The 16,536-nt window shown below is 45.3% G+C and overlaps 1 protein-coding gene across 2 annotated transcripts in view; it reads right to left on the bottom strand.

The window, feature by feature from the left end:
• Positions 1 to 11,337, bottom strand: part of RAPGEF5 (Rap guanine nucleotide exchange factor 5) — a 225,046-nt gene extending 213,709 nt beyond the window's left edge. Inside the window, exon 1 of one of the 2 annotated variants that reach the window (XM_066239513.1) lies at positions 11,022 to 11,337. In XM_066239513.1, the coding sequence (XP_066095610.1) occupies positions 11,022 to 11,252 (231 nt within the window). In that variant the 5' untranslated portion in view covers positions 11,253 to 11,337. The remainder of the gene's footprint in view (positions 1 to 11,021) is intronic. The other variant, XM_066239511.1, reaches the window with a different exon arrangement.
• Between the last annotated feature and the right edge of the window lie 5,199 nt (positions 11,338 to 16,536).

The raw sequence follows: 16,536 nt of genomic DNA on the forward strand, positions 1-16,536 counted from the left end.
AGTAAGGTCTGTGGTGACCCTGGCTTTCCAACATCTACAAACCATCTGAAATGAGACACAAAATTATGTCTGCACGTGCATTTTACTGGGGTGCTATCCTCTGATTCTTAAAACGGCCTGGGATCAAAAATGTTAGGAACCATTTGCTTAGGGTAATCATACCACATTAAAAAAATGAAGATAAATATATCAAAACAATTTTATTAAAAGCTATTTGTGTACACACAACTAAATGGAACAAGTTAGTGGAAGGGTAAATTGATGTTTCTCTCTCTCTCTCTCCTCCTTCCCCCAACCTTTCTCTTCCTCACTTTCTCTCTCTAATTAATGGAAATTTTTAAAAATAAAGACATTTGTGTATTCTCAGTGATTTTATTCAATTATAAGCACTTCCCATTTCCTAATCTGAAGTTTCTTAAATATCAAACAAGTTGCCATCAGAAATGTAAATCCCTGGTTACCAGAAACTCCTCTCTCTCCCTCCAGCCGCCCACACACCCCAGAAGAGGGGCCTGCCTGTTATACACCTCTCCCAAGTACCATCGCAATATGGGGCTAGTCAGCTTCCGAACTCCCTGAGGAAACATTGGCTTCTGGGATGAGTCACCCCAAACCTTCGTGTTTCTTGCAAATGGCTGGTACGCGGGCAGATAATGGACAGCTGCTGCTCAAACCATTGCCAGACTCGTGTGTAACTACAGACTGATCCTGGAAGCCATGACTGAAGACTCTGGAGAGAGAATGAGCCATCGTGTTCTACACTAAGACTTGAAATGTCCAGTGTATCCACTGTTTCAATATACCATGTTATAATTACGTCAGAATCTTAGATAATATGGTACTGTGGAAAAGACATCGATTTTGGAATCAGACAGTCCTGAGCTCCAACCTGCCTCTTCTACTTCCTAGCTGGGTGACCACAGAAAAGTTACTTAACCTCTCTGGACTGTAGTTTCCTCCCTTTAGGGGGCTATTGAAGCTTTTATCCGAAAAAGACGTGCCAGTATCCACAATGACATCTATGGACTTTCCCTTTTCTATATCCATTTATGAATGAATTATCATCATAACAATTGACCACAAAAAGGTCACCGGGGCCTAATTATTTTGCTTTCACAGAAAATTGTTTAACTTCTCACAAACTACTTCCAGATCACATATCATCACTGAAATTATGGTATCCCTAACAAGGGTTGTTATGCAATATTGAAGCAAAAAAAAAAAAAAAAAAAAAAAAAATCCCAAGGACTCAAAAGTCACCACCAATGACTTATCTCCCACCTTTCCATCTATTTTTAGCTACATGTGTCCAATTACTGCCAAGTCGATTTAAGAGATGGTGCAAGTGTGAGACTCAGACTATTCTGTTAGACACCACCTAAAATATTCACTATCTGTTAGCATATCAAGATTTTTCAAAACATGGAACCTGACATTGCATACGAAAGCAAAAAAAAAAAATTGTGCCTAGATTTCCATAAATATGTCTATGAGAGCTCATTCGCCTAGAATAAGCATCCAGCTGGGAAAGAAAATCATTTCAGTTCCAATGTGCCCCAAGCTTTCTATATCTTCTCTCTGTTCTTGGAGAAACCTGACCCACAGTGTACCTCATTACAGAAGAAGACACTGAGGCTTAGAGCTCAGACAGTTAAGTCACACAAGGATGCCAAGTGACAGCACGGGGACTCCAACCCTATTCTGAAGCCATAATCCGGGCTCTTCTAATTATGAAACCAAAAGCCTGTGTGAGGGGTCAGAGGGAAGAGGGAGAAAGAAATAAATACAGCTTTCACTGGCCATTGAGTTCCTCTGCTAAAATTTGCATGAAATTGCTGGACCTGGCGGTAGCACAGTGGATAAAACATCGGCTTGGAATGCTGAGGACCCACGTTCAAAACCCTGAGGTCACCAGCTTGAGCATGGGCTCACCAGCTTCCGCGTGGGATTATAGACATGACCTCATGGTCACTGACTTGAAGTCCAAGGTCACTGGCTTGAACCCAAAGTCACTGGCTTGAGCAAAGGCTTATCTGGAGCCTCCTGGTCAAGGCACATATGAGAAATCAATCAACGAACAACTAAGGTGCCACAACTATGAGTTGATGCTTCTCATCTCTCTCCTTTCCTGTCTCTCTCTCTCTCTTGCTTAATAAAAATAAAATTCACATGAAATTAAAATAGAATAAATGAACCTATCATTTCTTTTTCTTCTCCCCAAATAAATATTTTTAGAGGTGGCAATCATAGAGTTTTACTTTATTTGTTGCCATGGTCAACATAGTATTATAATAGTATTAAGGTAGTCAATGTTTCTCAAGTTAGATCATCACGTGTTCCTCATGTCTGATCAGACTCACTTTCCCTGGAAGATGCATGCTTCCCTTAATGGCTTTTATCTTCTGCCAGGCTACCATAAGCAGATAAGAAAAAAGTAAACAGGTAAATTCACAAGGTTTTTTTTATTTATTGATTTCAGAGAAAGAAGAAGAGAAAGAGAGAAAAAAATCATTGATTTATTTGTCCACTTACTTATGCATTCATTGGTTGATTCTGTATGTGTCTTGACCAGGGAATCGAACACACAACTACAGTGTGTCCGAATGACGCTCTAACCAACTGAAATACCTGGCCAGGCCATTCACAAGCTTCCTGGATTGACTTTGATTAAGGTGGGCCTGGGTCATTTCGGCTTATGACACACTGAATGCCACTTTTAATTTTAGTAAATATTAGTTACCATTGACCTAGAACCACAATCCCCTCCCTCCTGCCCGGCCCTCACACCCAGTCAGTCTGCCACCAGCATCTGTGTGCTCAAACGAAGGAAAGTCCATGTCTGGCATTACCGACAGCACTAACTTACCCGCCTCCGAGCGTTGAGCAGGTACTATAAGGCTATGATAGTTTAGAGTAAATATACCCTTTGCCCTCAGCGCACTTGAGGAAAACAAGATAGTTCATTCATAGCATGAACTCTGGAACCAGAAAGGCTGGATTCAAGTCTCCCTCCCTTCACCCACTCTGTGATCTCAGGCAAGTTACATCGCTGTTTCCCTTTTCTCATCTGCAGAAGGCAAATAACAGCATCTGACCAACTCATAGGTCTGGTGAGCGGGTTCAGTGAAGTTTGTTTATATCAGAACACGCATGGAAATGCATTAAGTGCCATGAAGTGTTAGCCATTGGGTTTAATTTACATACAAAGAACAAATTACATGCTTTGCCTGTAAGATACGTGTATAAAAAAGAGTGTAAGTGGGGCCTGCTGGGATAACTCAGAGCAGTATGTGTTTCTCAATCAACAAAGCCTGATTTCCGGCAGAGGCGAGCATTAGGTCACACGTAACCACTCCGCCTTGGATGAGGCAATGGGTGACCTTGTTCCTCTTGGAGAAAGGATCACCTGGTAGTGACTGTAGATGGAAATGAGGGAATCTCCTGCACAGAGCCAGCGGCTGTTCTTCCAGTTTCTCCAGCTTCCCCTGCCAGGCCGCGGGGACCCTGCCTGAGTGGGGCGCCCCTGAGAAGAAAGAGCAGGAGAGGGAAGGCAGTCCTGAGAATCCCGGGGGGGGGGGGGCTCTGGAGAAGGACCCTGCACACTGGCCAAGGCTTCCGGCTGCTGGCAATGAAACAGATTTCCAGGAGCTGAAGAAGGTGGCAGAGAAGTGCAAAAAAAGGATCCCAGCAGCCAAGGCCCAAAATAAGTCAGCGGCCGCACTCTGACAGTATATATAGAACGAGGGAATGGTCGTCACCAGCTATTTCATTAGAGGGAGAAAATGACAGTCTTAGAAACGGCCTGATGAGAAGGATTTTAGAAGAAGCAAAAACTTAAGATGGAAGGCTTAAACCAAGGTAAAAAATAATGTAACCCCGAAGAGAGGCAAAACGTAGGGGAGATAAAGGGTTTTCAGGAAAAAGAAGCCGTGCTCCTTAGAAAAAAATGACCGACTTCAGGTCTGAAGCCAGGAATGGACGAGATAAGCTCTGAATATCTTGTACCAGAAAGGAAGAAAGTATCAGAGACGACGGGGGCCTTGTAAAATCGTACAGGAGATAAGGCCAAACTGAGCATCAGAAAAAATACTGACTGCAACGGACTGAAACAAATACACTAAGATCCCCAAGTTCTTAACGATACTTAAAACAGAGAAACTCATTGATTACCATGAGAGATTGTTGGAGCACAAATCATTACTCAGAAAATTGATAAAAAAGGAAAACATTAGGCCTTTTCCCTGTCTTTCCTACACAATCTAAATTCCAAGAGACTCAAAGAACCCATGGGAGTAAGTTCTTCATAGAGAGAATTCCAAGTAATAAACGCAAGAGGAATGATAGAAAATGACAAAATAAATAAACAACAGGTGCTGATGAGGGCGTGGAGAAAGGAAACCTTGTGTACCGTTGGTGGGATTGTAAATTGGCACAGCCACTATGCAAAATTATAAGGCAGTTCCTCAAAAATTAAAACTAGAACTAACACAGGGTCTAGAAATTCCACTTCTGAGAATCTGTCTGAAGAAAACAAAAACACACACTAGGAAAGATGTATGACCCCCCATGTTCACTGCAGCATTGTTTACAATAGCCAAGATATGGAAACAACCTACAGGTCCACAAAGGAATGAATGGATAAAGAAAATGTGGTATATATACAATGAAACATTGTTTAACCATTTAAAAAGATTGAAATCTTGTTGTTTGCGACATGGATGGAACTTGAGGGCATTTTGCTAAGTGAAATAAGTCAGATAGAGAAAGACAAATACTGTATGATCTTACTTATATGTGGAATCTAAACAAAAATAGTATAAGAAATAGCTTGAGCGCAGGCTTGCCAGCTTGAGTGTGGAATCGGTGGCTTGAGTGTGGGATCAACAACATGATCCCAAGGTTGCTGGTTTTAGCCCAAAGGTCGCTGGCTTGAAGCCCAAGGTCACAGGCTTGAGCAAAGAATCACTGGCTTGGCTTGACCCCTCTCCCCCCTCACCCAGGGGTCAAGGCATGTATTAGAAGCACGTATTCCAATCAAGGAACAACTAAAGTGGCTCAATAGAGTTGATGCTTCTCATTTCTCTCCCTTCCTGCTCTCTCTCTCTAAAAAAGAAACCAATGAATGCATAAATAAGTAGAACAGCAAATCGATGTTTCTCTCTCTATCTCTATCTAAAATTAAAAAATAAAGTAAAATAAACCTCATAGCTACAGAGAACAAACTGTTGGTTGCCAGAGGTGGGGGGTACGGGGTGGGCAAAATGGGGGAAGGGAGTCAAAAGGTACAAACTCCTAGGTATAAAAATAAGTAAGTCATGGGGATAGGCTGTACAGCATGGCAACTATTGTTAATAATACTGTATTGCATCCTTGAGAGTTGTTAAGAGGATACATCTTAAAAGTTCTCATGTCAAGAAAAAAAATTCTGCAAACTATGTATGGTGATTCAGGATATTAACTAGACTTATCATAGTGATCATTTCATAGTGTTGGGCAAATAAGTTTGTAAAATGTGATTTTTTTATGTTTGCTCACCTTGTTAAAAATGGCCGCTGCCCAGGTATGTGATCTGTGATTTTGCTAATTACCTCCCTGCTTGGGAAGGGCCATTGTTACGCTAATGTGTGCTGGAGGAGGGGGTCTTTGTGGGCTCAGGTAGTTTTTTAGAAGGAGGAAGAAGGAAGCCAAGATGGCAGGGTGCGGAAGGAGAAGCTACTTTGTGCAGAGATGAGGAGGGAGAAGGTGTGCAGATGGGGAACCAGAGGGGACTAAGATTGGTGGGGGCCCTTGATTCTAGGAAAATCTGGATATGTCCGTAGCTTTGTGAGCACTGAAGGAGTGGGTTTTGGAGCCCTGTGTGTTTTTACTCGCCTGCCGGGTGCGAAGCTAGAATAAAGGAATGGCCCACCATTTTTTGGCTCCACCATTTCTTTACCATCTGCCCAAATTTAATGTGAACCTGCCTGGCAAAGGCGAAGGCAACTACTGGGCCTACACACAGTATCTATAAATATTGAATAATTATGTTGTATACCTAAAACTAATATAATATGAATATTGTATGTCGACTATACATCAATAAAAAGTATAAACATTTTTCAAAAACGGGAATCACAGATTTAGATCATACTACTTTACAACCCCTAACAAAACGGACCGAGGCTAAAACAATCTATGATGCTAAAATCATTAGGTGGAAGGTAGAAAGATAAGTTGACTCTACCTGAATGCACAAATCAATCTTAATCTTAACATCTCAAAAAGAACCATCTAGACGTCATGGGTCTTGTGATGTGACGCAGTGGATTATCCACAGCACCATCTACAAAGATGCTTGTCTTTGAACTTGAATCTAATCAAGCCTCTACATCTCACTGCCAGATTACAGGAAACATGGAAAAGAGAGAAACAAGTGAAAAAACACCATGAAATTAGCCAAGAAAGTGGAACACTCTTGAATAAATGACCCACTCTCTACCTCAAATCAAAGGAATAAAAAAAGCGGTGGGGGATGGGGAAAGACTAATAAATACGATTTAAAAACCTAATTACCAAATGCAATGTGAGAACCTTATTTATAGTTCCTGATTCCAACACATCAGAAGTAAAAGGATATCTTTGAGAAAATCTGAATATGGGAATTATATTAAGGAATGATTGTTAACATTTTTAGGTATAAAAATGGCATAGAAGTTGTTTCTTTTTTTTTTTTTTTTTTGTATTTTTCTGAAGCTGGAAACGGGAAGAGACAGTCAGACTCCCGCATGCACTCGACCGGGATCCACCCGGCACGCCCACCAGGGGGCAACGCCCAGCACACCACGGAGCGATGCTCTGCCCCTCCGGGGTGTCGCTCTGTTGCGACCAGAGCCACTCAAGAGCCTGGGGCAGAGGCCAAGGAGCCATCCCCAGCACCCGGGCCATTTTTGTTCCAATGGAGCCTCGCTGCGGGAGGGGAAGAGAGAGACAGAGAGGAAGGAGAGGGGGAGGAGTGGAGAAGCAAATGGGCGCTTCTCCTGTGTGCCCTGGCCGGGAATCGAACCCGGGATTTCTGCACGCCAGGCCGACACTCTACCACTGAGCAAACTGGCCAGGGCTAGAAGTTGTTTCTTTAAAGAAAAAAGTCCATATCAGAGATGTAAACTGAGATATTTATGAGTGAGATGACATGATGTTTAAGATGTTACCATAAAGTACAGCAGCCCCCACAAAAAAAAAAAAACAAAAAAACGGGGAAGGAGGAAATAAATGAAATAAGACTGGCAGATGTTAGAAACTGTTGAAACTTGGGTGCTTATTATACTTCTCTCTCATAACCTCCATAACAAAAAGTTCTTTAAAAAATGAATAAAGGGGTTTTGGTGGGAATTCAAGCACTGCTTTATCTTAATACTATTTTTTTTTTGATAATAGGGTCCACCCATTATTAGCATTATACTAATTCAGTCACTCCCTACTTAGCCTAAAGAGGTGCAAAGAATCTTAATCAGTATGCATTTGGAATTCAATATGGTTAGAAGTGACAGAACCAAGGATCCCTGGGGTTCTGCAGTATTAACCAAATGTCAGCCTAATCTCCCCTCCGCACACAGACCCAGAGATCACCTACAAGGCACCCTGAGTTGGGCAACGCAAGTTTGATGACAGCTGCTATCAGATTGTACAGATCTGTGAGAGCCCAAGGCAGCATGGACAAAAGTCACCATTTCTTCACCCACATCTTGGTCAATGCAGAAATTGTAAACTTTCTTACCAATACGTGTAATGCACAGAGCTGCCTTTTTTTGTTTTAATCAGTGGTATGGATTTTTTTTTTTTTTTTGTATTTTCTGAAGCTAGAAACGGGGAGAGACAGTCAGACAGACTCCCGCATGCGCCCGACCGGGATCCACCTGGCACGCCCACCAGGGGGCAACGCTCTGCCCACCAGGGGACGATGCTCTGCCCCTCCGGGGGGTCACTCTGTTGCGATGCACCTGGGGCAGAGGCCAAGGAGCCATCCCCAGCGCCCGGGCCATCTTTGCTCCAATAGAGCCTCGACTGCGGGAGGGGAAGAGAGAGACAGAGAGGAAGGAGAGGGGGAGGGGTGGAGAAGCAGATGGGCGCTTCTCCTGTGTGCCCTGGCCGGGAATCGAACCCGGGACTTCTGCACGCCAGGCCAACGCTCTACCACTGAGCCAACTGGCCAGGGCCAGTGGTATGGATTTTGAGTTAACTTATCCATATAATTCCTCAGCTGTAATCTGGAGGTGCAGCCCCAGAGATACGAAACATAAGGTCCACAGAAGGATCTAGCTGTGAGTCACCTGCATTAGCATCACTGCCCTGACCAAGGGGCTACCAGGTGGCCCCAGGTGCTCACAAGTCACCGACTGATTTGGTGTGTGTATTTCTTCAAAATGCTTCTGTGACTTTGAATATTTGATTCTCCTCAAAATCCTTAAGTTGAAGCCCTAAACCCCAGTGTGACAGCATTTGAAAATGGGGCCCAAGATAGGGGGTGGTATTTAGAGTTAGACTAGGTCATGAGCGTCGGGACTCCACGATGGTATCAGCAGGCTTACATGAAAAGGAAGAGAGAGAGATTATGTCCCTCCATGTGTGAGGAATAGCGATGTCAGGACACAGGGAGAAGGCAGCTGTCTGAAGCCAGAAAGAGAACTCTTACCAGAAACCAAATCAGCTGGCACCTTGATCTTGGACTTCCCAACATCTAGAACTGTGAGAAAATAAATTTCTGTTGCTTAAACCACCCAGTCTATGGTATTTTTTTTTTAAGTGCAAGGAGAGGGGACAGAGAGACAGACTCCCACATGTACCCTGACTAGGATCCACCCAGCAAGCCTCCTACAGTTAGCGATGCTCTGCCTATCTGGGACCATTGCTTGGCAACCAAGCTATTTTTAGTGCATGAGGTTGGAGGTTCCATCAAGCACCCAGAACCAACTTGCTCGAACCAATTAAGCCATGGCTGCAGGAGAAGAAGAGAGAGAGAAAGAGAAGGAGGGGTAGAGAAGCAGATGGTGTGCCCATCTGCTTTTGTGTGCCCTGACAAGGAATCAAACCTGAGACATCCACCCACCAGGCCAACACTCTACCACTGAGCCAACTGGCCAGGGCCGTCTATGGTATTTTGTTATGGCAGGCTGAGCAGACTAATTCAGGTACATATTTCACCTTTTTTTCTTTCTTTCAAATTCTTACTTCTTTATTATGGAAGGTTCCCCAAATCACAAAGGTGGTCCTAAAGCCAAAGGAGGCGAAGACAGATGAGAATTATGGATTTCCAACAATGGAAAATTTGAGTCTTTCCCCAAAAAGAAACTGGCCATGCACTTATAAAATGTGTTTGGAATGTCTCAAAGAGAATATAGTATTAGAACCGAAGAAGGGTTAATAAAGTATACATTATTTGAAGTAACCACATTCTGAATAATTAAGAAGATAAGCCTAAATTTGTATATTGGTGAGGCATACAACATCACCCCCAGGTGGGGAGAAACACAAGCCTCCATGCAGATGAATACTCCAGATCTATTTACACAGAACCTCTCAGCCGTATTCTTCGCAGACCGCCTGACTGCCCTCATGTCTTCAGGATTCTGTGCCATGAAAAAGTAACTGTCAAGGATAATAGGAACACGATCTGACCTACTTTCCCCTAGATTCCTGCAAAGTCTACAACTCTCGTTCTTGCGTTTATGTAGTTATCGCGTCTTTGTGACATATTTCCTCGCATTCTTTGCAGGCAGTCCCTTACGCCACATGTGAAGGTCCCTTGTGGGCAATTCCTCAACTCCCCTGGTCACGAACCGAAAAACATCCTGTTACATCCAGCTAATCCTCAGAACACCTTTCTGAGGTAGATCACATACAGTCATCTCAACGTGGGAAAGAAAATGCCCAAGAAAGGAAGGACGCAGCCCAGAGAGGCTGAAGACCAACAGCAGTTCAGACCCTTCTGTCCACACAGGACGCCGCACCAGAACAAGGGTCGCTCCTTGATTCTCAAGCTTCCACAGACCTATCTTTGCAAGAGCTAAAAGTCTCCCAGGGAGGTCTTCTTTTAAAGACGGATAACCAAGGTATCGTCCTTAAAATGATCACCCTCAAAACTACCTTGTTGCAGCTTCTCAGTAAAACCTGATTAATAGTGACACATAAAAAATAAAACTGACTAGAACCCACCAAAGGTGCCCCGAAGCCCTGGTGAGCGGGGAAAGCTGGGCAAGTCAGCCAGGTGGCCTGAGGCCTTTGGGGTGGACAGTGAAAAATGCCAGGAGACCGGCAGGCACCCACTTTCTTAACATACGAAACGTGTCTGACCTGCTCAGGCCATTAGATGCTCTTAGAACCCAACGAGGGGCACTCCTTCACCAGAAAATCCTAGCTAATACACCATAACACACCATCAGGAAGTATGAAGATTTAAGGGGGGGGGGGGGGGAGGCGTGCACTGTCCTGTTCAAGGGGCGTCACGGAGGAGTAAGTGTTGGAGACTCCGGAACCCAGGAGCTAGAAGCTCACTTGGTAACTTCCAACTCCCGGGTCTCCCCTTGGCAGTGGCAGCGGCCAGAGCCAGTCCTGATGCCCAGAGCTTGCAACGGGGCATCCAAAACCAGCACACACCTCCCCTGCCTCCTGCAAACTGGATCCCCCTTGTGGGCCCTGAAGCTTGCTGTCGTGCTGGAGGGCTGGCCGACAGTTCGGCACGGACACCTGCAGCTCCCCCTCTGGGGACAAACGGCCCCTCTTCCGGAGATGCCCAACAGTCCGGCAGCCGGGATGCAGGTGCCCTTGGGTTGTCAGGTCCAGCTGGGGGGAGGAGAACCGTCGCTCACCGGGTGGGCACCCTACGACTCCTCCATCCCGGGACCCTCCTCTGCTTACTCCCGCACAGGGTGCCCCTTCTGCCACCTCCCCAACTTCCAAACGCCGCCTTCAGCGGCCCCCGAAGGTGGGTGCGGGCTGCACGTGCGCGCCGCCTGTGCCCACCCCGGCAGGACCTGCCGGCCACTCACCCGGCCCCCGGCGGCGCTCCGCTTCCTCCGCAGCGTGAGCCCGCTCCGCAGCAGCGCCGGCAGGTCCCGGAGCCGCGGCCGCGGCGGCACCGGCGGCTGCTCGCGCTCGGGCTCGCGGGCGCTGGGGCCGCGGCGCAGGGCGCTGTCCGCCGCCGCCGCCGCCACCACCGCGGCCAGGGCCGGGCTCTCGCACGGCGGCTGCATCTTGACGGAGCCCACGGCCATCCTCATGCCCTGACGGCGGCTGCGGCGCCGACAGCTTCTCTCCTCCACGATCGCCTCCGTGCGTTGTCCGCGCCTTCGCCAGGCGGCGAGAGGGCGCGACTGCGGCTCTGGCGCGGGGCGCGCTGCCAGCCGCTGCCCATTGGCGCGCGCCGGGGCCCCCGCCGGGCTCAGCCCCGTGCACCTCCCCCTCCCCGCCCAGGTGCGCCCGGCCCCGCCCCGCCACGCCACGCCCTCTCCCGCAGCTCACCTCCGCCAGCAGACCCGGCCCCCCTCGGCCACTCCCGGAACCCAGAGGGAGAGGGTAGGAGCCTTGGGCACCTCAAACATAGGTACGGGGTTTCCATAATCCTCCACCAAAACCACTTTACTGCCCCCCAACCCCAATTCCCTTTAGGCTGAAAAGCCCCACTTCACTCCTCTTCCTAACAGCCAGGGTTGATTTGGACTTGGACCAAGTGAACTGGGAAGCCGGAGACACTCCCTCCCCGTAACCCCTCCTTACTTTCTGCACAACCTAGCCCCAAATCATGATCGCTATTCCTGGAAACGAATGTGCGCCAAAGAACTTCAGAATAGGCCCCGTATTCTGCTGAAAGTCAAACACCGTTGAGACAATTGCCGCCACCACACTGTCCCGTCTTCTGCACACTCATCATGAAAGGATAAGGAGAGAAAAACTTGCGTTAGTTACGATGGGTGTTTAGGAAAATAGGTGTATGTCTGGTGACCCGAAGGTGAATCTCTTGTTAACGTGTTGGAACCTGACCTTCCCTGAAAGCCTGATGCGCGTAATGAATGTGCTTGGTAAACTGTAAAGGCCAGCGTGATGTGAATCATTGTTCACCATTCCAGAAGCTAGGAATCGTGCAGCATGGAGAGGAAATGATGCCAGCAGGGCCTTCAAATCCAGGTGGCTGTGAATCTTTACATCCCACCTCTTCAACAAAGGCCAGGTAAGGCTTTTTTACTCCTTGTCTGTAGGACTCTGGAGTCCTCATCTTTGCCTAAGACTTGTAAGAAATGAATAAGCTTGCTTACATTTAAAATTTTAAACATTGGTTTATCATTGTAGCCTCAGTCCCTCACCAGGGAGATGCTTCTCAAGTATATATGGAAATGGGGCCACATAAGGAAAAAGGAAGAATGACCTGTGACTTTTGACTGCCAAGAACTTAAGATTTGGCCCAGAAGAAAACAAACTTATAGAAAAACAAAGAAATTACCTTGTACTCTTGGTAATTGCCTAGCGAGCGGGGATAATGAGGATTCTGAGCCACTGGAGCGAGAAATGCTTCCGGCCTGGGATGGGCCAAGACAAGTCAATGAAGGCAGCTTACCTGCCTTCACACTGCGCAGGGAAGATTCCACCAGGCAGAACGGCGGCAGAGGGTCCTTTAAGTGAAGAGGGAAATCATGAGAACAATGCCAAGGTGGCATATCGCACAGAACCTATCAGACACTGCGTGTCTCATCCTGGTGGGAGAGAAGGACAGATGCTATCATGGGGAAGCCAGAGAAAATATCAGAATGGATGCAGGAGGCCTTAAATGCTGTCACCTTAAGCTGTGTGGAAAGAGCTCTGCAATAAACTTTACTCTGCGTTCCAGTTTCCAAATACCTATCACGTTTATTTATTCAAGGCTGAAATCTCACTTGAACACACCATGGGAGACTTACCAGTTGATATGATGTTGAAATACCTCAGCTCCAGTTGGAAGGCAGGCTTACCTTGAGTCCCAGAATGCCCCCCCATACTCCAGACTTCCTCCTGAAACACCAGCTGAAGGTGCAGTAGTCCTGGTCCCATAAAGGCCCTCCAGGGCACTTCTGGTCAACAGTTGCTCTGATTGGTAGATGCTGGTCCCATTTCATTCTTGATGATACCTTTTGAATCACACCATAGATCTACTCCGCTCGAAAATTACATATGTGTTCTATCTCCTAGTCCAGATTCTAGGTTTTTCCCGTCTTTACAGCTTCTCAATGGAAGACCAGGGAGTTTAGACTGGATCCTATAGATTCTATGGCATTGACCAAAGGTCTAAAACTCAGTATCAATAAGGACCTTTGGAAAGTTTGCTTGAATTAAGGTAATAAATGAAAATTACTATTCAGTCACAGTACAAGGCCGCCAACAGGGAAGCGTAGGAATGTGTAAACAGAAGAGTCATGCCATTATTTAGCTCAAGTCAATCAATGACCCACCCCAGAACCTTTGCACATGCTGTATTCTCTGCCTAGAATACTCTTTCTCTGTAATGCTAATCCAACAGAACTTTTTGTGATGGTGGAAATGTTCTGTATATGTTTTTTAGCCACTAGCCATATTGAGTGCTTGAAATGTGGCTAGTGAGGCTGCCCCCAAACCAGAATTTTAAATTTTATTTAATTTGAATTAATGTAAGTTTAGATGGGTACATGTGGCTATAGGCTACTCTATTGGAAAGCAAAGTTCTAGAAATCCATATTTTCCTTTCTCTATTCCTCAAAAATTTTAACTGAAACACCTCATTTCAAAGAGGCTTTCTATGACCAAGTGATTTAAAATTATAGCCCTCCCCACTTACTCTTTTTTCTGCCCCTTGCTTGACCCCCATAGAGCTTATTGCCATACAACATTCTATATATTTTATTCACTTGTCTATTGTCTGCCTCTCCATACTGGAATCCAAGCTCCACAGGGACCAATTTTTCCCCCTTTCGTTCAGTATAGCTAGAATATATTACTGAGTACCAGAATGTCCACATTTGAAAACCCAGTTTTTCAAAAGGAGCCTAATCGGGATTTTGCAACGTTGAAAGATGTTTTATTTTAATAAAAATATGTAAATACTATTATTTATATGCCAACATCACATAGATCAAACAAAACCACTGTGGTGCTTGAGCCAATTTTTACTCAGAAGAATGACATCATCAAAGCTAAAGTTTATGGAAATACCTATGTAAGAAAATACAAGTTTTATTGGCTATTTACAGTGAAGGGAAATTGGAGGCCAGGAAGATAACACTGACAATTAGCTAACTACAAAGAGATGAGGGTCTGCATTAGTCAAGTCAGTGGCAACAGGGGGAGGTTAGATGTTAGACTTTATAAAAGAAAGCTCTGACACGTTAGGAGGAGTAGAAAAGTATTTCAGGTGATGTTACAGATTTTGGTTTGTGAAGATGACCAACACAGTATTCCTACTCCCCAGGTCTTCTCCAATACGATCTTGCCACTCCCCCAGAAAGAGAGGTTTCTTTTTCCATCCCCTTGAACTTGGGCAGGCCCTGTGACTATGAAATACAGCAGAGGTAATGGAGCCAATGTGTAAGTGGTCCTTAATTGTCCTGGTGGCTTCCACTTCCTGCTTTCTTGGAATGTTCGCTTCTTGGATGCTCTCACTCGGAACCCAGCTTCCCTGCTGGGAGAAGCCCAAGGCACGTGGAAAGTTCATGCAAAGCTACTGGGGCAGCTTGACTTCCACCCAACAACTGGCATCAACTGCTGGCCATCTGTAAGCCAAACTGGGACACCCAGTCCTGCTGAGCCTTCACGTAACTCCTGTACTAACCGTCATCTGACTGCAGCCACAGGTGAGATTTCAAGGCAAGAACTAACAACTAGCGGAGCCCAATCAACTCACCAAACTGAGAGACAATAATATATTATTTTAAGCCTCTAGCTTTACAGGTATTTGTTACACAACAGGAGAACACATGGTTCAGAAAAGTATGAAGAATACAATCTCTTGTGAATAAAAAGGAGAGGAATTGATATTCATACTCATATGTGGGTGAAGAAACTTGAAATTTCTTGCAAGTGGCTGGAACTGACTACACGAGGAAAGGAAAGACAAGAATTTTTTTCCATGTATAACTTTTTGGTTTTTTTCAAAAAATGTGAATATATTAGTAGCCATTTTAAAAACTATAATCTAAAAAATGGTTCCAGATTTAGAGAAGTCGTGGAAGCTGGGGAGCTGGTTTTGAGAGTTTGGTTTTACATAGCAGCGACACTGACTAAACTAGAGGGCACCCGAGTGGAAATCCGACCAGCAAGAGCAGCTGGAGCTAAGAGAAAGGGTGAGGTGCGCCTGTCCAAACATGATCACCAAGGGTAAAAGTGACCACGGTGCTCCAGGGAGGCGGACGGGTCAGAGACAGCCCCCCCCTTCCTAGGGAGGGCCCGTGGAGGACACAGAGCAAGTGACTTTCTGTCCCCTAGCACAGGGACTTTGGAGTACTGACCATCATGGATTTTCCCCTTTTCATTTTTGTGGTCTCACAATTACATAAATACCAAGGGAAAGAATCTATTAGCTGGGGTTTTCCCGTGTGTTCCCACTTCCTGAGTACCTGCTTGTCTTCTGATAAATGTACAAAACGCACGTTGTGCTAACGAGTCCCCTAACGCCACAGCACAGCCATTAGGACCTTGATGAATTCTCCTTGGACCGCATCCCTTCCCAGCATCTTCTGTTTCTAATTTTTCCCCCATTTAAGAAGTTCTGCCTTGCTTTAAACCCAGCTCTCAAAAATGGAAAGTCTAAATACGGTTTTGTTTCCCTATTCAAGCCTGCCAACACTTCAGTACGTGATCAAAATGGATTGAGTATGACCTTCCCCAAGACTAAGGTTGAGCAGTGGGAGATCAGAAGGCAGATAGAAACCCAATACCGTCCATACTGCCTCTCCCGAGAATGGCGGATATAACTGTGCACTTGATACTAACTCTATTTTTATGTTTTCTTATGGAATGAATATGCAATTGGGAGAAATAGAGCAAATTAATGAAACATTTCAAACCTAAAAAATGTTAAGCCTTACTCATTTTATTTTCGTTTTTGAGACTCTAAATAGAACTATTGCCATCAAACTGATCATGACAAACCTGTGAGTCTGTGCTATTATTTTTGTAGTACATCACGTACTATGCGTCATGCAAGTATTCCCCTCAGCAATGATACATTTTCTTTACACAGTTTGCATTGGTGGCTCCAACTAGACACTGGCTGGTAAGGCTGGGTGCCTTTCCTTATAAATTTGTCTTCTATTCATTACACTCATAATCTTGAAATAAAATCTGTCTGCTCATGTCTTTCTTTTCATATGCTATTTACTGTTATTCTCCTGGAAAAAAAATTTTTTAAGATAGATGTGCAAGTTTTGAGTGTTTAGGACAATTCTAAAAAAAAAAAAAATCTTTGCAGTCAAATGCACAAGGAGACAGATGAAGAGGGAAATACGAGAACTTGACAAGCAGGCAGCAAGAAAGCCAAGCCAGTCTAATCCCATCCCCCTGCTC

This window comes from Saccopteryx bilineata, chromosome 7 (assembly GCF_036850765.1).
Source record: "Saccopteryx bilineata isolate mSacBil1 chromosome 7, mSacBil1_pri_phased_curated, whole genome shotgun sequence".
Lineage (NCBI taxonomy): Eukaryota > Metazoa > Chordata > Mammalia > Chiroptera > Emballonuridae > Saccopteryx > Saccopteryx bilineata.